At 32.3% G+C, this 27,169-nt stretch overlaps 1 protein-coding gene across 1 annotated transcript in view; it reads right to left on the bottom strand.

Annotated features, from left to right (window-relative positions):
* Positions 1-27,169, bottom strand: part of LOC140445745 (pyrokinin-1 receptor-like) — a 202,115-nt gene that overhangs the window by 120,154 nt on the left and 54,792 nt on the right. The window contains exon 2 of the mRNA XM_072538055.1: positions 23,547-24,495. Coding sequence (XP_072394156.1) covers positions 23,547-24,378 — 832 coding nt within the window. The 5' untranslated portion in view covers positions 24,379-24,495. The remainder of the gene's footprint in view (positions 1-23,546; positions 24,496-27,169) is intronic.

Below are 27,169 nucleotides of genomic sequence, written 5' to 3'. Positions count from 1 at the left end.
ATTTGGAGGAAAGTTATGGATTGTAATGTGGATAAAAAGACATGATTCTCATGCGATCAATAAAATTTATCCCTTTCATTGACCAGTCACTGTGAAATTTCCATTATTAGAGCCCAATCTTCAAAATCTATAGCACGAAAATTCGATTTTAAATTTTGGCAACAAATTTGGCAACTAAAACGCTGAATTTAAACTTTCACATTACAATCGATTTAAAACGATTAAAACTGCTCCCTTTCGATCGCGTAAGTACGTTTTTCAAAACTAAACAACTTCAGCTACATGTCGTCTTCGTTAAAGATTTCCCCGTGATGTGAGATCGTTTGTAATATGAAAGTTTAAATTCAGCGTTTTTAGGCATCTTTCAAATGCTTTATATTTGTTGCCAAAACGCAAAATCGAAATTTCAACCAACCTAATACCAACCTAATAGGTTTTAAAGATTACACTCTAATAATGGAAATTTCACAGCCACCGATCAATGGAAGTGATAAATTTTATTTATCGTAAATTTTTAAAAAACGGCAAAAATCTCGCAACATTTATTTATTTAACAGCTTTATAGAAACTGACTTAATTTCCGGTAAAATGCTAAAACTGCACACGAAAGCTGAACTCTTCCCCTTTAAAACGCATTTTGATTTTCGTTGATAGGACGCTGTGATCAAAATCAAAACATCTAATTTTTACCATCGAGTTGAACAACTCCCCCCAAAACACAAACTACACATTCAAAAAATTTGAAAAAATTTAAGAAGGTATATGTGATCACTAGAAGTATTTTGACAAATTTTGAGCAAACTTCATGTTTTTGTTTTCGAAAAAAACTCAAAAAACTACTTTTTTCCTAAAGTATAAAGCGGTAAAACCAAACATATAATTTTGTTAATTTTCTTACAGCATAAAGATATATTTCTAAGAAATACTTATGAAGTTTTTAAATGTACAGTTTTGCTACAATAGGAAAAAATAATATTCCGGCTTATAATAAAGCTACCGGTACCGGTAAAGCTAAAAACCGGTCAAAATTTTAATAACAACTTATATAAAACAGTAAAAGTGGAAGATATTTGTAATAAAACGTTGAATATTTTTTCCTAAACATATGAAAAATCTGGTAAAACAAGAATTATATCTTGAACTGCCGCCATCAAATTGTAGAAAAGTGACCCAATCTGAAACATCGGTAATATTTAACTTGTATTTAACATTGATAGATAGGATTACCTTCGGCTTCTAAACGCTTCAAACGAAACGTCATACTAACAGGGTTGCCATATCGATTACTTTGTACAAAACTTTGGCAGATTACAACAAAATTTTATAAGACCGTTATCGGTTTGAATTTTGAACTGACCATGCTGAAACTTACAGAATAGTAGATACTGCAATTTTTGTTTTGAAAGTACAGTGTCATAAAATCAACAATAGTTGATAGTTGATAGTATATACAAGGTGTGACAATAGTTCGTCGAACTACGATATCTCCGGTATTATAAAAAAAATAATTCTTACTCGTGTTTTTGAGCCTTGAAAATTGACATATTTCGTTTTTTTTTATTTTAAATTATTTATAACAAGGGAACCATCAACTTTCGAGATCAAAATTATCCAAAAAACTTAAGAAGTAGATTTCAAAAAATTATGTAAACAAATTAGGTCCACTTTTATGCTAATATACTTACGTAATGTATTTTTTGTGTCATTTGAAACATATTGACGTATATAACTCGAAGCTCGGTTTTTTAACACGTTACAATAATTTAACATTGAGGCAGTGGTATACAATTTTTTTTTGAGATTTTAGTTTTATATTCTACACATTTTTCAGAGATCCCGTTGCATCATTCAGTGGTCAGACAACCCCAACATTATATTCCAATACAGAAGATTTTGAAATTGAAGTAGTGCAAGTACCGAGTGCGTACGATGATAAACTATATAATCGTTCTGGAAGAAAAATGGTCGATATCAGCCACTTTATAGCCGAAGTGAGATCCTTAGAGAGTCATGAAGTCCATGTAAAAAACACTGGTTACTTGGCATTTGACAACGAAGTCGTCATGGGTTTAAATTTTTAATTCGTTTTGAAGTGTGCTGCATGTGGAATGAAAAAATCGATTCCTACGACAGTAATAAATACAATTTGAATCTTCTAGCGACGTGGGGTACTTTGGCTATTGGAAAAGGTCATCATTCAGTAGAAGAATGTTTATTATTCTTGTACTAAAGAGATAAAAATAATTAAAATATGTTTGTTAATAACTGACTTTAAATAAATTCATTGTATGATACGATATATTATATTATTCCTATTTCAATAAAATAAATCGAAAACTTGTTGAGCAGGACTGATTGACACAGCAGAGCAGTAAAATATTATAGACAAAGATGTTGTAAAAGATATCTTCGCTTTTTAAAGTTACAGTTACATTTTTTAGGTATTTGATAAAATTACTGTCTACACAACTAGGCAACTCAGCCAATGGATGTAACGATAGAAAACTGTAATTTATGTTAGAGTTTGAAAATATTATAGAGTCATCATGTAGAAATCTACAATTAAGTTGAAAATTTTACCACAGCAGCATGCCGCAGTAGAACCATCTCTAGGATCAGAAACAAATTAATTAAGGGTGCAGATCAACCTTAAAAAAATATTTAGCGCGAGTATATATATATATAATTTCGGTTTACAATGTTCTTCGACGTCTTCCGATTTCCAATCTCCATCTCATTCTATCGTTCCATAGATCGTCCTCCAGTTCTCTTTCTCTGATTTCTTTATCAACTCCTTCTCTCCAACTTCTTCTAGGCCTTCCTGGTCTTAGCCTACCTCTGGGTTGCCATTCAAGAATTTGTCTCGGTATTCTATTCTCCGGCATTCTCCTTACGTGTCCGTACCATCTGAGTTGTGTCGTTTTGATGTCATCAACAATATTATGTGTAACCCCCATGATTTCTCGGACTCTCTCGTTTGTTATTCTGTCGCGTCTGGAGATTCCCGCCGAGCGGCGCCAGAAGTCCATTTCTGTTGCTCTAAGCATTTTCTCTGATCTGTCTTTTAGGGGCCACACTTCGCATCCATATGTTGTGATACTTTTTATTATGGTGTTGTATATTCTTCTTTTATTGTCTTTAGAGATGTTTTTATCCCACAGTACGCTGTTTAGTAAGGCTATGCCTTTCCTTCCCTGTGTATTTCGTTCCTTAATGGCTGCATCTAATTTTCCGTCTTGAGAGATCTTTACTCCTAGGTATTTGTAGTTATCACATAGTTTGATCTCTTGATTTTCCTCTACGAGAAGGTTATGTTGATCTCCTCCGATACTCATGTACTCAGTTTTTTCCATATTCACTTCCAAACCCCACTCTCTAAACTCTTCTAATAGTTTTCGCATCATGTAACTAAGGTCTTTAGAGTCCTGTGCGATGATGACCTGGTCATCCGCAAAGCACAGAGTGTACAAAGTTAAGTCTATTAGTGGTATGCCCATATTCGTACATTTTTTCTTCCATTTGTTGAGTGCTGCTTCGAGGTATATTTTGAATAATGTTGGGGATATACAGCATCCTTGTCTTAGTCCTTTAGTCACTTTGAATCCCGGTGTTATCAGATTTCCTGTTTTAATTCTTGTTGTTTGTTGGTAGTACAACGTTTTTACTGCTTCAATCAATTCTATATTTATATTTGTTTTCCCCAGTGCCTCCCATAATTTATTAAGCGGGATACTACTATATGCTTTCCTAAGGTCTACGAACGTCAGATGGACTTCTTGGCCACGAGCAACTTTCTTTTCAATTATCTGAGTAATAGAGAAGACATGGTCTATTGTAGATCGACCTGCACGAAAACCAGCCTGTTCTTCGGCTTCCATATCTTGGTATTCTCCTTCTATCTCTTACTCGCGCGAGTAACTGACTTTTAAAATCGCCGGTCGCTTTAAGAGTTATTTTTGAGAGAAGTGTTCATTCGACAAAAAAAGTGCCAATAAACATTTTTCTTCAAAATTATCTCAGTTACATTTCTTGTTTGTAACTTTTTTTCTACCGCGTACATATTCTTGGTAAATCAATGTTTCCCTACGAGAGGGGTTTTAGGGAGAAGCCGAGAGGTAGTAGCGGCAAACTTTTTACATCTTTTTGAGGTCCCAAAATTGATATTCTTAGAAAAATTTAGCTTGTTTGTATGATTTTTAGAGATCAAATCTTTGACGACTGGACTATAAAAGTAAATGATCAAAATAATTTAATAGATAGTCGATTTTAGTTGTGGCAAATCTCTAATGTTAAAAATAATAAAGTAAAAAATTTTACATCTATTTTTAAACATCAGCTTCTTAATCTTTAAACCAGTATTATAATATGTCACATACTCAGAGTATAGAAATATATCATAAATCTACTTATTTATTCTATCTTTTGAATTTTAAGAATTTATTCTTTCTTGCAAGGATTATTTAGTGCTCGTATAAAAATGATATTGTAGCAGCAATATTCTATTTTGTTTGTATGATAAATATATTTTTATTACGTTTAAATTATGCATAATTATGCTTAAATTCTCTCATCAAACATTGACCAGTATAGTAAGTATTATTTAATTTTTTCTATAAAAGTAAGCACTATACACCAAAGGAGTTACCAAATGTGTATGGTATGACTTGATTAAAAATACATATCAGAAGATATTTCGTGTCTATAATTTATAATAAGATTTTTTATGTTGGTGTCTATAATAAGCTGTTTATATATTGGTAGTATATAAAAATAAAATAATAAAATACGTATAAATTAATGAAGATGATTAGAATGGCAATTGGAACAAACCAATTTTGTGGGGTACGGTCAGCAATCCACAGACTTAGACAAATAAGCATATTCAAACGTAGAGTATATGCGTATAAATATGCACGATTGTTATCAATAATATGCAGAAAAAAATCAACAAAACAGGCTATGAATTTTATTAAGTATATTTATCATATTAATAAAACCAAAACATACAATATTTGAACTTTTATACTTCAGATTTATCATAAAAACAGTAGACAATTAAATATCTCTCAAAATTTTCAATCAAAAATTTTTGTTTTCTGTCAGAATTTAGATATTTATAAATAGAAAAACTTCTTTCGACATCAACTGATGTAGGGATGCATGCGGGACGTGTACTTTGTTTTGATGTTGATTTTGACATTGATGTCTGTGGATGCTTGTATTGATGTGATTTTCGCGGTAACCGTTTTGGATGAGGGCTGGTTTACACTAGAGAGCTCAGCAGGTCTACTTGCATCATAGCAAAGGAGTATTGGAGTACAAGGGTATTAATGACTGAATTAATTTGTGAAGGTAGATGATCAGAGTTGGTATGCAAGTAACGATTGGTATGGCTGGGTTTTCGATAAACAGAGTGATGAAAACTTTGGGATTTGGTTCTTTCTTTATGATAACGTCGATGACGGTAGGGATGAATCAGTTTCCACCTCCATCGTGAACTGGATACTAGGATGTATACCATTCAGATGGGTTTAAAAATACACCAAAGCATCCCTGCCAAGGGGCCAAATGACGAATGTATCGTCAACATGTCGTAGCCAACATGTGGGTTTGAGCATTGATGTGGATAGTGCTCGGGTCTCGAAGTCTTTCATAAAGATATTGCCAATTACTGGAGATAGTGGGGAGTCCATTGGTGCACCATTTATTTGTCTGTAGAATTGATTTTGGCAGATGAAATAAGTGTTGGACATATAATGTTTAATGAGAGATAAGTGGGCTTGCTGGAAACTATATTTAGTTTTCAGAATGTTTAGAGTTTCATCTATAGGAATGTTTGTAAAGAGTGAAACCATATCGAAACTTACTAGAATGTCTGACGGTCAGATAGGGTATTGTTTAAGAAGTTCGATGAAATGAAAAAATTTTTTGACGAAAGATGTAGCATTTTCAGCGAGAGGTTGTAGAATTTTGGCCAAGCACTTGTAGTTGTCTAGGGCAGTTTTCTGCACTGACAATGGAACGTAGAGGAATGTCGAATTTGTGAATTTTGGGTAAGCCATATATTCGAGGTGTTCTGGAAGACTATTCACGAGGAATTAGAGATTGTTTTATGTCAACAGGAAGAGAGGTTTTATTGATAATGGCTTTTGTTGTGTTGTTTTCTCCAGATAGGTTATTGGATTATTAGAAATTCCTAATTCTTAGATATTCCTAATAATTTATTTTGTTTATTTTATTTTATTTCATACAAATATTTTAAAATCAAAATTACCTAAATCGATCCAGTCGTTCTCGAGTTATAATAGAAATTATATAAAAATAAAAGTGTATTTATATATATATATATATATATATATATATATATATATATATATATATATTATGTATAATAAGTAAATATTACGGTATATTACAAGGTTACTACAATCGTCTCGATTTTTCGAGTCACGCTAAATAGGTTTTCATGCCCGTGAAAAACATACCGAGCGCTAAGAAGTATTCACTTCAAAAATAAAAAAATCATGCAATTTTTCAACAAAAAATTGGAAATAACTTAAAAAGGAAGCATTTTTTTTAAATCACCAAAAAATTCAAAAGTATTTACTTCGATGAGATACGTCTAAAAAATTTTACTCGAAGCGATTCGGGAAATCGTTTTTTTTTTGTTATAAGTTATTGGTTAATAACAATTTCCGGCCCACTTCGAAAAATTAAAAAACAATACATTTGAATTTGAACAAATATACAGAATCGAATGCAATCGGTTTAGTGTGGTAGAAATGCAAAAAAACTCAGTTGTTATGTTCTGTTTCTAAGCATTTTTAGGGGTAAATCGCTCGCCTATAAGGGATTAAGCAATAACTGAACGCCATAATTGCGGAGAACATTATATTACTTTAATGTAAAAAAAAGTTAAAATGTCAATATTACGTACCCACATTCATTTTTATAAAAATACTAAATATTGTTTTAGGACAATTCCTTGCAATTTAATAATTAATATATTCCGGGTACTAGCGTCATATAAACTTACAATTAGTAATATAAGAACGTCTAAATACGTAAGTTATCTTCTTCTGTTAAGGAGGCATCATAATCATCATCAATTTTTTCGGTTCCCACAGAAATAATTGGTTCTATTGTTTCCTCTATTAACATATCGAGTTTCCAGAATATTTCTTCCCCTGCTATGACACGTTTTATTGGTTTTTGCCAATTGTCAGATGAAATTTTTGATATCTTCTTGTTCTTCTTCCTCTTTATAAGCAATTCTGCTTGTTCATTGGCGGATTAATACCTCTATGAAAGCTTGTCACTCCATCTTTTGCGCGGTCGTCCGATACTCCTTCTCCCGATTGGTGACCTATCTCTTGCTATTTTGACGACACGGGTCTCCTCCATTCTGCTTATGTGGTTATTCCATTTAATTATTTCTAATTAATTTTTTATATAGAGTCAGATAATAGTTGGAAGACTGAAAGACTATGAAAATCTTAGACGAGAAAAAAAAAGGACGTTTAGAAGGAAAAAGGAAGAGCCATACGAAAACGCTCTAAACAAGATTGTTAACCACCACAATAGAAAAGACTCGCGAAAATTCTACCAGAAGATAAACAGCTGCAGAACAGAATTCTAACCCAGAATAACAGCATGTAAAGACAGAGATGGTTCCATAATTAGTGACAAAGAACATATACTAAACAGGTATACGAATCATTTTGAAGAACTGCTTAGCGATAGTCGTGAAGAAGACCAAATAGAAATTACTTTGCCTGAAATGGATGAAAACGCTCAAGAGCCGCCCCCCACCGCAGAAGAAATTAGAGAAGCCATTTCAAAACTGAAAAATAACAAAGCTCCCGGTTTGGACAATCTTCCTGCCGAACTCTTTAAAAATGGTGGTGACACCCTTTTTAAACACATTCATAAATTAGTAACCAAAATCTGGCAACGGAAGGAAACACCCGCGGACTGGAAATTAGTTGTAATGCACCCTATTCACAAAAAGGGAGATATGATGGTGTGTGATAATTATAGGGGCATCACCCTAGTTAACGTGGCATATAAAGTATTTTCTAACGTATTGTACAGAAGATTGACCCCCTATGCTGAACAAATAGTTGGGAACTACCTGTGCGGTTTCCGACCCAATAAATCAACAACGGATCTAATCTTCACAGTCAGGCAGATTCTTGAGAAAGCGCTTAAATTCGGAGTCGACACCCACCACATATTCGTGGATTTCAAAGCCGCATACGACTCAGTCAACAGACAAAAACTTCTACAGGCTATGGTGGAATTTCAAATGCCGCTTCATCTTGTTTAACTAACGGAACTTACACTCACAGGCGTAGAGAGTGTAGTCAGAATCCAAAACGACTTTTCAAGAACCTTCCATTGTAAAAATGGACTGAGACAGAGAGATGGACTGTCGTGTCTCTTATTTAACCTTGCACTAGAAAAAGTAATTCGAGAGTGCCATATTAATACGAATGGCACCATCTTTAATAAATCTGTACAAGTGGTCGGATATGCAGATGACATATACATTATTGCTAGGTCCACAGAATCTCTGATCGAAGCATTTCGATTACTAAGAGCGTCTGCACTGAGAATGGAATTAAAAATAAACGCACAGAAAACCAAGTATATGTATTGAACTAGATCAGGCAACCAGATATCTAGACTATTAATTGATGAACTGGAAGGTGTGGACACCTTCGTCTACCTGGGCTCGCTGCTGATCAAAGACAACAATGTCAGCGAAGAAATTAAAAGAAGAACAGTGCTTGCCAATAAGTGCTATTATGGCTTGAGGAAACAGATGGCCCCAAAGCTACCCAGAAAAATTAAAGTTACCATATATAAAACACTAATAAGGCCAGTGTTAACATACGGGTCAGAAACGTGGTCACTTACACAGAACGACCAAGAATTGCTTAAACGTTTCGAGAGAAAAATTTCAAGGAAAATATATGGAGGAATACAAGAACAAGGTTCAACGATCAGAAAAAATTTCGACCGAAGAGGACCAGTGGGATGACGAGCCAGAGGAAGACCAAAACTTAGGTATCAAGATAACACAAAGGATGATCTAAAATCCATCGAAATTAAAGCATGGAAGAGTTGCCAGCGACAGGGGCGAATGGAAGATTGTTCTGGAAAAAGCCCATAACAAACTGTAATGCCACTTATGATGATGATGATAATAGTTGGCGAACACCTTGAAGTTTAAATGTTGTATTGTTTCTCGCGACATATCCCTTCATTTGAGTAGAGATTAGTTCTATGGGGTTAAGTTCACAGTGATATGGTAGTAATCACAACACTTTAACTCCATGTTCTTTTGCTATTTCATCTACACTATATTTCTTAAATTTATTATTTGATTGAAATATTCCTTAAAAACATCAGCAGTCACTTCTTCATGGTAGTCGTTCGTAGAATTTCAAATAAAATCTAGCAAGCCCCCATCAACAAATCCTTTATCTCCTCCAATATGAGTGATAATTAAACGACGGCCTTTACCATTTGGAAATCGTAAGCCTGTAGATAAACCTTCTATAAATGCCGGACGAGCATTTGTAACCAGTTTATCTTGCCAAACTTTTCTAAATAATGCGCTTCATTTATCCATGTTTCATCTAAATAAAAAATATTTTTGCCTTCTCTCCTCAATTTTTGAATTTTTCTTAAATATTGCCTCCTCCAACAAATAATTTCTTCTTTCTCTATGAGCGCATATTTTCTATTGTTATTCTAATAAACGCATCCTAATTCACATAAACTTTTTCACAATTTATCTTTTAATGTTTGGCAACGATTCAACTTCTTTAATATCTACTAAAAGTTTATTCAAAATAGGAATCTTTTTTATAAATAAAATGAATAAACTTTTCTTCGAATCGATTGTTTCACAGTATCGTCTATATAAATGGGTTTTCTTCCTATTGACGTTTTAGATGTTTCTGTAATACTTCCACTCTTTCGTTGCTCTAGAAGTCTATAAATAGTTGCTTCTTCTACTCCGGTCATATCTGAACACTTAGAAACTATACTCCGAAAAGTACTTGTAAAATGTTTATGTACCAGAGTATTATGTACATCTAACACTAAAGTTTTTATTGGTACGGTTAAATGACACTTTAATTTCACAGGAGTAAAATTAGACGTTCTTGACATTTTTACTACACAAGTTCACTTATAAATATCTCTTTTTATTATAGAACTAACAATTCTGCGTATTATAATCCTAGGACTTTACAAACACAACCTGTTAATCTTAAATAAAATGAATCAATATCTGCAAAACACGTTCTGCCGCTTGGAAATTTTAATCCTTTTTAAGAAAGTTGAGGGCTTATAAATTCACCCTCTTCTTTTTGGAAATTGTAAATATGTATTTTGTAATTATTTTTTCATTAAAATGACTACAAAATTTAAGGCAAAAATTGAAATAAATTGGTAGGTTTAAAAATTTTAGGTAAAACCCAAACATTTTAAGAACAATGCTGAATATATTTTTAGAAAATCTCCGTCACGGTTTTATAATGTTTTACTGGGTTCTCAAGTGCAATAAAAGTTGTGCTATCAATCATTTTCAAATGTACTATAAACCTTCGACATTCGAATTTATCAAAAAGTAAATATTTATTAGATGTCTCTTAGAGACATATCTTTACTAAGAGACATCTTTAAGAGCAACATCCCGATAGCTATAAAACGGAAGACATTTGACCAATGCGTTCTTCCTATTATGACATAATTATGACATCTAAAGATCAATTCTCGGCGTGACAAAAAAAGACAAAATAAGGAATCAAGACTTAAGTAAAAGAACAGGTATCAGTGATGTCGTCGAACGTATAGCCAAGCTGAAATGGAATTGGACAGGTCACATAGCGAGACTGAAAGACACAAGATGGACCAGAAAACTACTTGACTGGCGCCCACGAGAAGACAAACGCAGCAGGGACGACCACCAACACGCTGGATGGACGACATTAGACGAATATCCAAGAAATGGCAACAAGAAGCACAGAACCGTAAAGAGTGGCGAAAAATGGGAGAGACCTATGTCCAGCAGTGGACAGAAGAGGTTGCATGATGATGGTGAAATATTTAATAATTTCACAGTATCATGGCGGGCCATTCGTGCTCTCTTCTCTTGTTACTATTATCTATTTTCTATTTCTCTTCGCCGATGTGAACGGGCGAAGAGTGCCTCTCCACGCTCTGTGAGATCATGGCTTTACGAGATATAAGTACATTACTTTACTGCATCACTGTGCCTGGCCTGATTATGGGTTGTATATTGTAAACCCAGAAACGCTTAGGGCCGGTTGAACGATCACCTATTTTTAAAATGGAGGCGTGAGGTTTTTCGTTACAATTTTACATAAGCTTAAATCAAATTATAATTCAAATAACAACAATACATATAGGAGACTAAATAATAATTATATAACTTCTATTAAGTTGCTCACGTTTCACAAAGGAACCCGGCCGATAAAATCGGTCGATTGGCATGTTCAATTTGAGATCGTAAAACTACACTTAAAGTTTCACATAAATTTCAGATATAACAAGAAAAGAATATATATTTTATGAAAGAATTGATCATTAATCTTGTACTAACAAACAATTCAATATACCAACCGCTTTTTGTGTATTTTGGTTTAAAAAGAACAAAGGAACCATTTTTTAGTATGCCATTTCGATCAATAATAAATACTGATTTTATGAGAATAAACTTACATATAGACATACCAGAAAAGCTATTATTCGTTTAATTTATTGTTTCAAGAACATGGCATAATTGACTTGAAACACAAGATATATATATATATATATATATATATATATATATATATATATATATATATATATATATATATATATATATATATATATATACTGGGGTGCAAAATTCCTTAAAAATGGGTCATTTTTGATGTCTCGTATCTCCTAAACCTGTTGTCCGATTTCAGTAATTTTTTTAACATGTTATAAGTCTTATTCTTTAACAATATCGCTGTAATAATGTTGCTAATCGGGTAAATTTTCATTGTATGCCGGGTGTACCAATCAAAGTATGTTTTTTTCTCAAAGTTCGCATCACCCTGTGGAATTTTCTAGCATTAAAAATTTTCTTGCATATAAAATACTAAAATTAAAATCCAATTATAGCTTCATGTTTTGTAAACATTTTGTTTTTTGATTCATTCGCTTACAGTAGACCATAAAAAAGTTATATTACCACATTAGTCATTCAGCCAGTTGCAATTGATTTTCCAATCAGACAAATACACAACTCTATCCCTAATCGAAAACTAACGGATAATTAATAGAAGAACAAGAACAAGAAGAGTAAACAAAGGATACAAATCTAAATTTCCACACGATCATGAAAAATTTCATTCTCGCGTACAAATTCTATAGAACTGTGCATGTGTCTGACAAGAAATCTATAATGATATTATATACTTGTTGTGAGCCTGTAGCCAGTAGCGACTGGATATTGAATGGTGCATACATATTAAATTCAATTAATTTTTTGTAGAGAGAGTTTGAATGCTGTTGAAACTTAGGACATTCAAAAAAGATGTGATCAAGATCACCTAGTTTTCCGCAATGTTTGCAATTAGCATCTTCAATCACATTTATTTTATATAAATGACTTGGATAACAAGCATGTCCAAAGCGTAGTCTATTTATGGTAGTTATATATTTACGTGGAGATTTAAAATTCTTAAACCAAGTAGTTTGTGGAATAACTGGTTGTAAAGTGGTGTATCTTATTGGGTTTGTAAAGCAGTAAAGATTCCATTGATCTTTCCATGTCGATAGCTGATTTTTTTTTAAATCGTAATGGCATCTGATACACATAAAGAATATGACAATAAAGTGCCTGATATTATACTGGTTTTAGCTAAGTAATCTACATATTCATTATCTTCGAGTCCAATATGTGCCTTACCCAAATAAATTTTATATTAAAGCCAGAGTCTGCTAAGTGCTTTAATTGATCCTTTATTAAAAGAATATAAGGATTACTAAATGTTTTGGGCAAACAAGTATTTTTTATGTTTTGTAAAACTGAAAGACATTCTGAAGGAATTAACGATTTTCTAATATAAGAGTTTTTAACATATTTTAAAGCTTCGAGTATGGCCAATGATTCAGCCGAGAAAATTGAGAACTCATTGGAAAGTTTGTACTTAAATTCAGAACCTCCTGAGGGTAGAAAATAGGCACAGCCAGTCCCTTCTATTGATTTAGATGCGTCCGTGTATATAACTGTGGCATCACTATAACAGTTCAAAACAGATCTCAGAATATTGTTACTCAATTTGATGTTGTCACTATATGTGGGTATTATAACTTCAGTTTTATGGAAGAAAGCAAAGAAGTCTAAATTTTTGTTCACTTTGGCCAAATTCTTTGAAAAAATAGAATTGTTCTGTAAAGCAGTGCACAAAGGTGGAGATGGCTTTTTAATCCAATATTTGTGAGTTAGGTCTGATTCGTTGACATATACTGGAAAATAATTTGGGATTTGTTGAGTGGGCTTTGAGTACCCATTTTTCGCTTAATAAATTTCTTCTAATTTCAAGAGGAGGTTCATAAGCTTCAACATGTAAAGGTTCTATAGGGGTAGATCTCATAGCACCTAAACAGACCCTTAAGGCAGAATTTTGAAAAATGTCAATTTTTCTTAGAAGATTTCTAGACGCGGAACCATAAAGAGTAGAACCATAATCTATAATGGATCGTATATAAGCTCTGTAAAACAATAAGGATGTTTCAACATCGCAACCCCACCACACTTTAGTTGTCATTCTAAGAAATTAATACCTTTGTTGCATCTATCCAGCATATATTGTATGTGTTGTTTCCAAGTCAATTTTTTATCCAGTATAAGGCCCAGGTATTTGACATGGTTTTTAAATGTAAAAGATTGATTATCAAGAAGTATATTTTGATTTAGAGAAAGGTTGTGTCTTGTAAAGACAGATACTGCTGATTTGGCAATTGATAAATTTAAGCCGTTCTCTAAGTACCATGGGAAAAGAGAACTCTATACTCTGCTTAGGTTTTGCATACCATTTTCATATTTCTTACTTTCTGTATAGACACAAAAGTCATCTGCATATTATATTATTTTAAATGGAATGTTGTTTATCATGTCAGAGGTGTACATATTAAATAAAATTGGCGATAATACCGAACCTTGTGGTATGCCGTGATAGTTGTGTCGAGGTCCTATTGGTTTGTTATTATGGTCTCTGACTTAGATTATCCTGTCTGTATAGAAACCGATAATTGTGTTCACGAAAGCAATTGGCAAATGAAAGAAATTTACCATTTTGAATTTCAAGGTTGACAAACAAACTGATTCATATGCTCCTTCAATATCCAAGAATAGGGCTGTTAAATAGTTATTCCTAGTTAAGTTATTCTGTATATCTACAACAAGTGTTGTTAAAGCGTCCAGAGTTCCCAAACCTCTTTTGTAGCCAAACTGGTTTACTGGTAGTAAATTCTCTTTACTACGTATGCGCATACTACGTATGCGCATTAATGATGAAAATTAAATTCCTACTTGTATGTCAAAGAATGTGCAATAACTACGTCTTAAAACCCACTAAATTTCATCTGCATATCTCAACCGGTTTTAAAGCAATAAATAAATCGTTGGTTTGGTGAAAAAATAAAACACCCTGTATTGGTGAAAAACATGGTTAATTATTAAAGTACCTAACTTTGTTATGGTCCAACATAAACGAATGAATCAAAAAACAGAATGTTGAGAAAACAGGGGGCTGTAGTTGGGTTTTAATTTGAGTATTATATAAATGCTAGAATATTCCACAGGGTGATGCGAAGTTTGAAAAAAAAACACAGTTTCATTGGTACACCCGGTATACAATGAAAATTTACCTGTTTAGCAACAACATTATTACAGCGATATTGTTAAAGAATAAGGCTATAAAATCACTTCAATCGGGCAATCGGTTTAGGAAATTCGAGACATCAAAATGACCAATTTTTAAGGTGTCCGGTTAATTTTGCATCTCAGTGTATATATATATATATATATATATATATATATATATATATATATATATATATATATAAATAAAACGTATATAATACAAAATTTTTAAAAATCGCGGACGAAAAAGTTCTGAAAAAGAAACATCTGACGATGGAAATTTCTTTGTTTTTTTTTTCAGAAAACATTACATCAATTGATAAAACAATGTATCAGGGTATTATTAAGACAATGAAACACCACTAGCAAAGAGAAATGATGATTTACGAACTTGTTGGATGAAGTTGATCTAAAAAAGTTTTGGAAATCGTTTACCACCAAAAATACAAGTTTTATAGTGTCAAATGAAAGGAGTGTAGTGAAAGAAAACACTTTCAAATGAGTTTTTATAATGACAATAAGTTTTTACGGACGAGTTTATTAAGAGTAAGTTTATTTATGTAGAAATCTGTTTTTTTTTCTGTCTGTGAGTTACTCGACATTGAGGAGTAGGCAGATTAAGACCTCAGTGCCGTTTGACGGTTCTCGTATTTCTGGAGAATAAGATACTGTTACGTCACGAGTGAAGGGAGTAGACAGATTGAGACCCAGAACTCGAACATAACTATACCCCCTTATTAATAATAGATTCAAAATGGGTGCCGAAACGTCGAAGTAATGCATTGATCAGTGATCAGTGTAGTATTGTTTTGTCATAATTAAAAACATATATGAAAATGCCACCATGCAGATAAAGCTGGACGAAAGCACAAAAACTAATCCCATAAGACTACAACGGGGAGTAAGACAAGGAGACACCATCTCTCCCAAACTATTTACCCTTGCTCTAGAAGACATTTTTAAGAAACTAGAATGGAACAATAAGGGTATCAACGTCGACGAATCATACTTAAACCACTTGCGATTCGCAGATGACATAGTTTTAATAGCCGATAATATCCAAGGACTAAATGATATGTTACAACAATTAAATGCAGTTTCAGGAGCGGTAGGCTTAAAAATGAACTACAGCAAAACAAAAATACTGAGCCGAGACCAGACAAATATAACAATACAAAATCAAACCATAGAAAATGTTGAACATTATGTATATCTAGGTCATGTTATCAAACTAGGAAAACCAAATCAAGATGCTGAAATTAAAAGAAGAACACAACTGGAATGGGGCGCTTTCGTCAAATTAGCATATATCTTGAAAAACACCTCCATTCCTGTAAACTTAAAGAAAAAGGTGTATAACACATGCATACTACCAGTTTGTACTTACGGTTTGGAGACAGTAACCCTTACCAAAAAATCTGATAAACAATTAGAAACAACGCAAAGAGCAATGGAACGAATCATGCTTGGAATATCACTAAGAGACAAGATTAGAAACACCGAGATAAGACGTAGAACGAAGATTAGGGATATTGTGGAAGAAATTGCAAAAATGAAATGGCGCTGGGCAGGTCACGTAGCCCGATATAATGACAACAGGTGTATACGGAGAATTCTAGAATGGAGACCAAGGACGACAACAAGAAGCACGGGAAGACCTCAAAAAAGATGGGTAGATGACATAAGAACAGTGGCAGGCAAACAGTGGATTAGATTGGCGCAAGATAGAGAAAGATGGAAGCAATTGGGAGAGACCTACATTCAGGAGTGGATGGAAAATGGTTGACAAAGAAGAGTATTGTTTGGGTGCGACCTCGGACGCCCTGAAGAAGACATCGAAGAGGATGTCGAAAGCTCCGCGCAGTGATAATTGACGCGGTTCAACCGGGAAGACTGTTGAGTTTAATATTATTTCCTGTAATGGTATTAATTTTAGCTCTAGGTTTAATACATACATACATATATATATATATATATATATATATATATATATATATATATATATATATAATAAAGGTAAACGGTATCGGCACAGCTTGCAACAAAGGATAAACAAGTACTCAGTGTGAAGCTGTGTATGTTGGTAAGACCGGAAGAAATCTCTCAAATCGTATTATTTCCCACAAAAGTGCTTGTAGAATTAAAAAACCATCTTGTGCTTTAGCAGTGCATGCAATCGATAAAGACCATATTATGGATTTTGATAACATTAACATTTTGTGTAATGAAGGTATAAAATTCAAAAGGACTTTTTTAGAAATGGTTTGTATTAGCAGGTGTGATAATAATTTAAACAAAAGACCAGAAATTCAAAATCTAAGGAAAATTTATAATTATATTATTTCTCTATAGTTTATTTATAAAACCAGTAAAATATCACATTTTAATTTAATTTTCCATATTTTGTTACATTTTTTCAGGCATCTATTAATAATAAATAAATCTTCTTTTTATAATTAAATAAAAAAGAATATTTAACAAATTTTAGTTTTTGGCAATATAATTGTCAAAAATGAAAGTTGTAAGTTGGCATTCATGACATTGCGGCTTATTTGTAATTGGTCGTTATTCTAACTTATTTATAAATTCAATTGTTTTTTGTTTAAAAAAGTTTTTCAAAATTATGTAACAAAATTTAAAAGAAACATTTATTAGATAACCTAATTTTTTAAAATAGTATTTTTGAAATATGTTTAGCAGCATAAGTTTATTAACCAAACTAATTTTATTTGGGGAGTTTATTAACCAAACTAATTTTATTTGGGGAGTTGATATTTTTTTTTGTTTAAAAATTTTATTTAATGTTCTCAGTAATTTTCAAAACTTGTTAAATATAATATAGAAATTATTCACTATTTACATTTTCAATATTATTTTGTATTTATGTTTAATTACGTCATTTTGATTATTATATTTATTTATTACTATATTTAACAAACGTCAAAGTATATTTTACATAATTGTCTTTGTGTTTCTTAGATTATTGTTGATGTATTTATTTTGCTTGATAACGATGCTTTGACGCCTAAAAACTGTCACATAACGTAATAACATAAATTTTATAAAAATTTCGAAAAAAACTTTTATTTATATCTTTATTACCTATACTATATTTGCAATTCTATATATATTTTGCGGATGTATAAATATATTTTTAATATATGCAGTGTTTACTTAAAAATGTGTGTTCCTATAATATATTACATATCAAGAGACTTTCATCATGTAAGTACGTATTTCTACATTTTAAATAAATGAATATAAATGACAATTTGACGTCAAAATTTAAGATACAACATGAAATTTGATTATTAATTTAAAAACCGTTTAAATTTGTTGTTGAAACGTTGGTTGTTTAGTAAATATCATTAAACATATTTTATTTTATATATCGGGCTATGTTCTAAAAATAAATAGAACTAATAATATTATCATAGTCTAAGAAATAAGTTATTCCTGGGACTTTGATCCGGCCAGGTAAATGACAAGTTTTTTTTTAATTTTATGGACCTCAATAACTAATAAAACCTCGTTTTCTGTAGTGTTTCCTGAAGTGGGATCAGTGAATTTATTGATTTACTGAATATTTTAGGCCAAAAAGGCACATTTTTTTTAAGATAAAAAGTAAAGCATTTTAAGCGAAACTTCAAGTACCTACCTAACTATCGGATAAACCATGTTTAACCTTTTCTGACGATTCATTATGATTTCGGTAGTGGCGTGCTCGCTAGCTTCAAGCGAGGGAATACTCTATTCTATTCAGTATAGTTACGAGAGTTGTCTAGTGCATTTAGTTCTGCTGCTATATTGAATTGCGAGTTTGCACAAATCTTCAGGTAAGATTAAATTTTAAAATATTTTATTTCTGGGATAAATAAAAAATATTTATGTAATTTACAATTGGGAGTGATCTGCTGATTATGTTTTCTTTATATTTGATTGATATAAACCTAATTTTTTACAGATTTTTTGAATATTAGTTTTGAAAAGCTACAAGCACATCTTGAAAAGCTTCACGCGGAATTTCTCTCTGATTCTGAGCCAGAAGTTGAACCTGACGATGACGACGCTAGTTTGGAAGGAGATTTCGAAGAGATACAGAACCACGACACCGACATGGAAGAAGAAATTGAGGAGCACACCTCGAAGTCTTGAATGTTCCACAAAGAGTGCCACATTTTATTGGTAAGGATGGAACAACTAAATGAGAGAAACATGTAGGAAACCGCCGGATACGAACGCCCAGTGACAATTTAATGAAGGTAAATATTTCTGGAGTAACTAGGGAAGTATAATATATGAAAAGCGCATCAAAGATTTGGAGTTGTTTGTTACTGAAGAGATTTTACAAACCATTGTAAACATCACGAATATCTTAATTGAACTATTCTTATAATCCCAGTAATAAATCTGCAAAAAAGACAGATATTTTAGAACTTAGGGCACTATTGGGTCTTTTATATATAGCTGGGTTAGGTAACCAAAAATAACCACAGAAATGCAAAAGATCTCTGCAGAAGATTTAGGACAAACGGCTCATCGCCAGAGATTTTTAGATTGACAATGTCCCTTACACGTTTCAACTTTTTGCTCAGACACATCCGTTTTGATGATAAACAAACACGATTAGAGAGGGAAAAAATATGACAAATTGGCAGCTGTGAGAAAATTCTTCGATTCCACGACGATTTGTTACGAATCGTTACGGCACTGGATACAGACTTCAGACTGGACTTCTTAAAAACTCAACAATAGAACATGTTGTTATCCTTCAAATTTGTTGTACTCGCCGTATTACAAATATTTCATATGAGAGACGTCTTACAAACAAACAAAACAGTGATTACCCCTATCAGAGTTGACACATTACTTTGGGTGTACATATCTTATTCTTCGACAAATTTGCCGGTTTTTCGAAAAACTACATAACGACCGTTCCCTTTGACCAAATCTTTCAACCTGACTTGAATTCCCTTCGACCTTAATCTAATACCGGCAAGGGCTACCGTTTCCCTTACCTCTCCACCGGTTCTTGTCTACAAAAAAAAACAAAATTCTTGTTTTAAACAGGCCTCAACTCGCAAAGCGACCTTGAAACAAACTACTCTTAATTTTGTAGAAATAACACGCATTATATTGATAATTTTAACGTCCTAGTTATAACCGGAATTTGGAAATCTTTTCTTTTACCTCACAATGTAAACAGAGAATTTGGGAATTGGAATGTAAATAAAGACAACAAGATTTATATATAGCCCAGAAGTTATTAGAAAATGTTTATACTTGCAAATCGATATTTTAAGTAATTTAAATATGCTACAAATTTACAATAACTTCTAAATAATTGGGGAATAATAGAGCCTTCCACTGTTTAATAATATACAGGGTGAGTTGTGAATTTTGACTGAAATTTTTCTTCATCATAACTTTTGAACGGTAAGTTCGATATGTCTCATACTTTGGGTAAACGTTACACTACTACCAACTAATCAACTGATTTATTCAAACTAGAAAAAGTCGGGTTCGACTTTAAAAAAATAGTTCGTTTTATTCAAAGCAAATTCACACTGTATACGGTTTTTGAAAACTTTATTAGAATTTTATAAATAAGACAAATAGGCAATTAAAATGAAATATTTAGTTTTTTCAGCACACGAATACTTAATTTTTTATTAAAAAATTAAATTTGACTATGAATTAAAAGTTTGGCAAACTGAACCACACATTTAAAAAAGTTACTTTTCTTGCACAAAATAAAATTTTTTTGAAAATCTATTTAATTTATAAGTATAAATACAATCACAGCTCGTGCTTTACATCTTAAATCATACAACCCTATTGTCAATTTCCAGACTTTCAGAAGGTACAAACAAATTGTTTTTAATAATACCAAACATCGTCCGGTATAATATTTGTTTAATAATTTATCGTTAGTGTAGTTTTATCAAGGTCTCTACATTATATTCTACTTTTCCTCAAAAGAAAAGGCTACAGTAATTAGCTTTATTTTTGAGTAATTGAAAAATAAATTTAACAGTTAAAATAACTTACATTCGATCTGTGGTTCAATTTGCCAAACTTTTAATTCAAGTCAAATTTGATTATTTTAATTAAAAATTAAGTAATCGTGTGGGGAAAATAGAAATATGCCAATGTATTTTTATATTTGTCTTATTTATAAAATTCATGTAAGACTTTTCAAAAACCGTATACAGGGAGAAATTTTTTCTATGAACCGAACGAACTAAATTTTTGAAACCGGACCTGAATTTTTCCAGTTTTAATCAGGTCCGGTTTGTATGTTAAATGTTAAATTAAATATTTGTTAAAAAAATTTAATTTTTGCAAGAAAAGTTACATTTTTTTTACATTGATGGTTCACTTTGCTAAACTTTCAATTCGTTGTAAAATTTATTTTTTTTAATTAAAATTTAAGAAATCATGCGAGTTAAAAAAATAAGTATGGCATTTTAATTGTCTATTTGTCTTATTTATAAAATTCGTATTAGAGATTTTAAAAACCGTATACAGGGTAAAATTTTTGCTATAAACAAAACGAACTAATTTTTTAAAGCCAGACCTGACTTTTTACTAGTTTTAATAAATTGGTAGATAAGGTGGTAGTAGTGTAATGTTTAACCGAAACATGAGATACATCGAACTTACCGTTCAAAAGTTATGGCGAATAGAAATTTCAGGCAAAATTCACAACTCACCCTGTATGTTAATAAACAATGAGAGCAGGCACCTTTTAATGGTCATTTGTTATTCCTCATAAGGCCTCCATACGATGTAGGAGTATGTACAGTTCCTCATGACTCACCCTGTATAACCTATCGTATACAGATCACGACATTGTTTTATTGACCATACAACACAATGGCAATCGCTGGGACATGTTACACGTTTCCACCTCTATATTCATTTCACAGTAGGTACGAGTTGTCGTAATTGTCACATTGACATTAAAAATTTCCAGCGAAGTTCTTAAAGAATAAACAAATAATTAATAAAATGTCTATTAAGTTGTATACCGTCCAAAAAAAGTGCAACTTGTAACATGATACTTTCAGGATCATTCTATACGCGAAGTAATTGATTTATTTATTGTTGCCTTCGAAAATAGACCCCCACCAAGTGTTACAACAGTTAAAAATACCATTAAACATTTTTAAACTTCGGTATGTGTACACAGTTATAAAAAAGTGTCATAAAGGTAATGAACCACGTGTTAGACCTGTCGATGAGGAGCGTCAAAACAGGGATATTGATATTTATGCTTTTGTGGAAGCTAGTGAACCCTGCAATAGTGTACAAATTGCTAGAGAAGTTAACTTCAATGCTCGAACTGTCCAGCGACTTCTCAAAAGGAATGGGTATCACTCTGTTTCCGGAAGATAACTTTAGGCGGATGGAGTTTTGTGAAATTATGTTAAATAAACAGAATGAATATGTACACTTTTTGAAAAATATTATATTTTCTGACGAATCTTTATTATCATTACATATAAAATACAGTCCATCCGTTGCAAGGTATTATTCTCGTAAAAATAAGCACCTCAGTGTTATAGTGCGAACGCAGCATCCGCAAAAATTAAATGTTTGGACTGGAATGTTAGGTGACCATATTGTCGGTTCATTTTTTATCGATGGAAACCTAAACGGGCCCAAATATTTACAACTTTTACATAATGAGATCATTCCGGCAGTTCGACGCCTTCCAGTTAATTTTCAGGAGGTTTATTTCCAACAGGATGGATGTTCATTTCTCTGGAAAGGGCAAAAATACTTCATTTCTCTGCAAGCATTACACCAGACCTACTCCAAAATATGAGGAGAAATCTGTATGACAGATTTGGTTACTGTTTAGCACAAGGAGGTGGAATATTTGAGCCCTTAATTCATTAATCTGCTTTCCTAATTTTTATTTTTTGTTAGGTACATTTTACGAAGTTTGTAGGTTCTTAATTAGGTAGTATTTTTTATGTTTAAGTTTGGAAGAATTTTATTGTTTTTTTTTATTTAAAAGTACAAACAATTCTTATTCTGATTTTTTTCTTCTTTCTTGTCTTATTGTTATAAGCTTTGTCCATAAAATTTGTACAATTTTCAGTGACAATAAAGCATATTACTTATTTACTTACTTATTTATTTGTATTGCTATTAAGACTAAAATAATAACCAAAAAATTAGTTTTAGAGCATTATAATAAAATTATACTCAAGAGATGGGATTGCAATAAATCTTAATTCCTATGGTCAACAAAACAATCTCGTTATCTGTATAATAAATAGTTATTGCTAAAACATGATTGTTTCATTTATTTATTTAAAGAACATGAAATTAACAATTTTTTCTCTTAAATATGGCACACATACATTTTGGTAAATATTTATAGTAGTAGTTAAATAATACCGTAGGGAATTATGTACGATTTTAATTTTATCAATTATTTACAACAATTTATTGTAAATTCGAATGTAAATGTTTTCATTCCTATATTTTGCTACATTTTAATAAATTTAGCTATGATATTATGATAAACAATGATAAACCTCATACAAAGAAACAAATTTTAATAAAAATCTAGTAAAGAAACACTTACCCAACATTTTAACCACTCTTTTTTGGGCGGCAGTGTTTCTGTTATTGCTTTTTCTACCAAATTCCTCTTGTGCTCCACTGGTATTTGTAGATTTTGGTCTAGACGATCCAATGTTAGTAGATCTTCTTAACTGAATGCCAATAAGAATATACAGAATAGAAATGAGACTCATTGGTACAAAAAAGATGACAAAGGTACTAATCTCGAAAGCGTGGTCAAAAAACGGATTCTTCATAGTACATAACCTAACAATATTGCCGTTCTGTTCCTCGTCAACGACTCCAAACTGAATGGCTTGTGGAATGGCTAACCCCAAAGCCACAATCCATATGACAATAATGTATTTGATAGCTCTGCTAGGCTTAGACCAAGCATGTGCCAGGAAAGGATGGCAGATAGCAACGTATCGTTCTACTGTGAAAGCGGTTATGGTTAACACCGTCGCATTTGCGGATGTTTCAGCTGCCATTCCTTGGATCATACAGAAAGCTTGACCAAAAATATAATTGTCTGGTGACCATATTCTATACATTTCTGGAGGTAAGCCAGATACCAATAATAACATATCTGAACATGCCAAGCTAAATAAATAATAGTTTGTAGCTGTCTGCATAGATTTATTTTTTCCTATCACTATACACGTACTTATATTTCCTAATACACCCATAACAAAAACTATGACATATATTATGGTAAATGGAAGAACTACCGAAAAGGGGTATAAATTAATATTTTCTTCATTCTCACTACTCTCATTAATCGAAATAATACTGTAATCGCTAAAAGAAAAGTTTGTAATATTTTTTAGACTTCCTGCATTTATCAAAAGCATTTTGAAGTTTTTAGAGTATTTGTCACTGGTATTTGATAAATAGATTGTAAGCCACTAAATCCATTTCGTTTGCTGGTTGAGTTGAATCACTTAGACCATTTCATCTTCGTCTTCCTACTAGAATGAAAAAAATAAACGTTATTAAGTACTTTATTAAAAATATACTCAGATGCAAAAAAACGCAACGGAGAAATACGAGTCAACGCTTTGTGGGATCGTCATTTAACAGCAGTGCAAACAAGAAATCAGCTTCAAGAGGTTCGAGGAAATAATGTAAGTGTATTTACAGTTCATCGAATATTACATGAATTTGATTTGCAAAGTTGTAGACCAGCAACTGAGCCCAAATTATTTCCACGGCACAGAGTGGCTAGACTACAATGTTCCAGGGAACATTTACATTGGAGTTTAGGACAATGGAGTAATGTTCTTTTTACGGATGAGTCGAGATACTGTCTTCACTCATCAAATGGAAGAAAACGAGTATGGCATCGAACTGGAAAGAGATTTGTGAAGTGCGCTTTTAGTCCCCGTGTTAGCCATGGAGGGGGTTTGGTGATAGTAGAGGAATATCCAGAGAGGCGCACACTGAATTGGAATTTATTGAGGGTTCGTTGACTGCACACCGGTATATTGAGGAAATTTTAGAGAATCACGTAGTACCCTTTTCTCAATATTGCGTGATCCCACTCTGCAATGTGTGTCAGGTAATATTTTTAGAGGAACTTGGTATTAATAAAATGAACTGGTCAGTGTGTTCGCCAGATCAGAACCCAATAGAACACATTTGGGATATGCTTAGTAGAAATATTAAAAGTCGAGAAGTCGCACCAGCCTCAATTTACTTCGCTTGGCTCTAGAAGAGGAATGGCAAAACATCCAGCAAGATGATATTCGCAATCTCATAGACAGCATGAGCCGACGTGTACAGGCAGTTATAGAGACTAGGGGAGGCAATACAAAGTAGTAGTTTTCCTTTGTTATTTGCGTACTTGGGTTAAGTTACATTTAAGTTGTTTTTTTTTGTTTTGTTATGCTTGTTCATTAAAACCAAGATCATGACGTTGCTTTTAATCATTATTTAAATACAGTGCTTCTGGGATGCCGATATGACATTCCTTCGATATCAGTCACCAAAGCCCCCATAGTCGTATTACAAATTAATACAAAAGATAATGATAATACCAGGAAAAGTCGTAAATTGTGGGTGGCAAAGTCATTTCGCTCCTAAAAATGACTCAATCCATATTTTCACATGAAACAAACACCTAATACTAAGAAGACATGGTTGCAACCGAAAAACAGGGTTTTACGAAAATCCGCTCACGGCATTATTATCACGGCATAAAATAGGGCTAAAAATAAAAAAAAAAACTGAAATACTTTGAATTTGACCAAAATTTTCTCCGTTGCGTTTTTTTTGCATCTGAGAGATGAGCATAAAGATAAGAGTAAAAATTTATTAGTTAGGGATATATTGATTAAATAGAAATTGCTTCTCTGTATACAGTGTCATTCAAAATAACATTATAAAAAACATATTAAAAATCTTCATTTAATTTCGTGAAATGACTCAATTTAGAATCAAACAACGCATTATATAACTCCGCTATGCCAGTCCCAAGCTTTCTGTTCCTATTTCACCTTTTGCTGTTACTTCAATATCTTACTTTATTCTAGTCCAGAAGTCTAGTCTACTTCAATATCTTCTCTTCATTACATTTTGATTCCTTAGCTTATTGGTGATGTTTTCCGAGTACCGTTCTGCAACTATTGCATCTCTCAGCTTTTGCACATTGGATTTCTTCCTATCTATTTTACTTTCTTTGCTGACATTTGAAATTCTAGCTCTCAATGATTCTCACCAATTAGAAACTATCCTAACTGCTAGTTATTACGTCAATATATAGTGGTCACTTAGTTGAATTCCACTACTTGTAATTTAGAAACAAATAAAGTATTCTGTCTTCAGTACAGTGTTTATTTTTTAATTGCATGTATAAACTGCTACTGCAGTTAATTTAAAACTCTAATGTTTTGTTGATTCTGTTAGATATCTTGATACTTAAATAAACTCTGACAAAATTCTAAGAAACAACTAAGCATATCAGAATAAGCAAGACACTAATGACTGAAAGTTCTGTAAACATCAGTGTTTTTGTTGGCTATATGAAGAGCCGTATTCAAGCGTCTAGTCACTGAAAACTTTCAGTCTATTCTTGGTATATTTATTGTTCTATTTTTCTTACGGCTTACTGCAAATTCCTATCACTATACCGTTTTGAAATCATTGAAACGCATATGTCATTTATATAACAAACTAATCTATGATTCATCCAGATTTACGGAAATAAATTGGATACTCGATGAGATTTATTTCTACTTTTATACCATTTATAAAAATACCTTTTATTAAGTAATAAATATGAGAAATAATGGGATATTGTCATATTGAAGGAAAGCGGAGTCCAGGAAGGCGAAGGATTTCCTGGCTGAAAAATCTGTGTACGTGGTTCAAAACAACCATGATGGTCAGTAATATCCGAAACGGATAGGCCCTACAAGACGAAGAAGAAGCTATTGTTACGATAAATATCATGGCCTAAAATAACTGTAAATATATGATGACTAATTCTGTTTTGTTGTAGAAATTTCGACGAAGGATCTAGACCCAAATTATGGTGAATCATCCGAATAGAGGTCAGGTAGGCCGAATGAGACCGGTCTGAGCTTCTGGTTACTTCGATGCGAGATCGCCGCTGTTCTCGAATAACAGGATTTCATATATAAT

The sequence above is a fragment of the Diabrotica undecimpunctata genome, chromosome 7, assembly GCF_040954645.1.
Source record: "Diabrotica undecimpunctata isolate CICGRU chromosome 7, icDiaUnde3, whole genome shotgun sequence".
NCBI classification, from domain to species: Eukaryota; Metazoa; Arthropoda; class Insecta; order Coleoptera; family Chrysomelidae; genus Diabrotica; species Diabrotica undecimpunctata.
The sequence above is the reverse complement of the archived record's forward strand: the minus strand, read 5'-3'. Positions and strand labels throughout refer to the sequence as shown.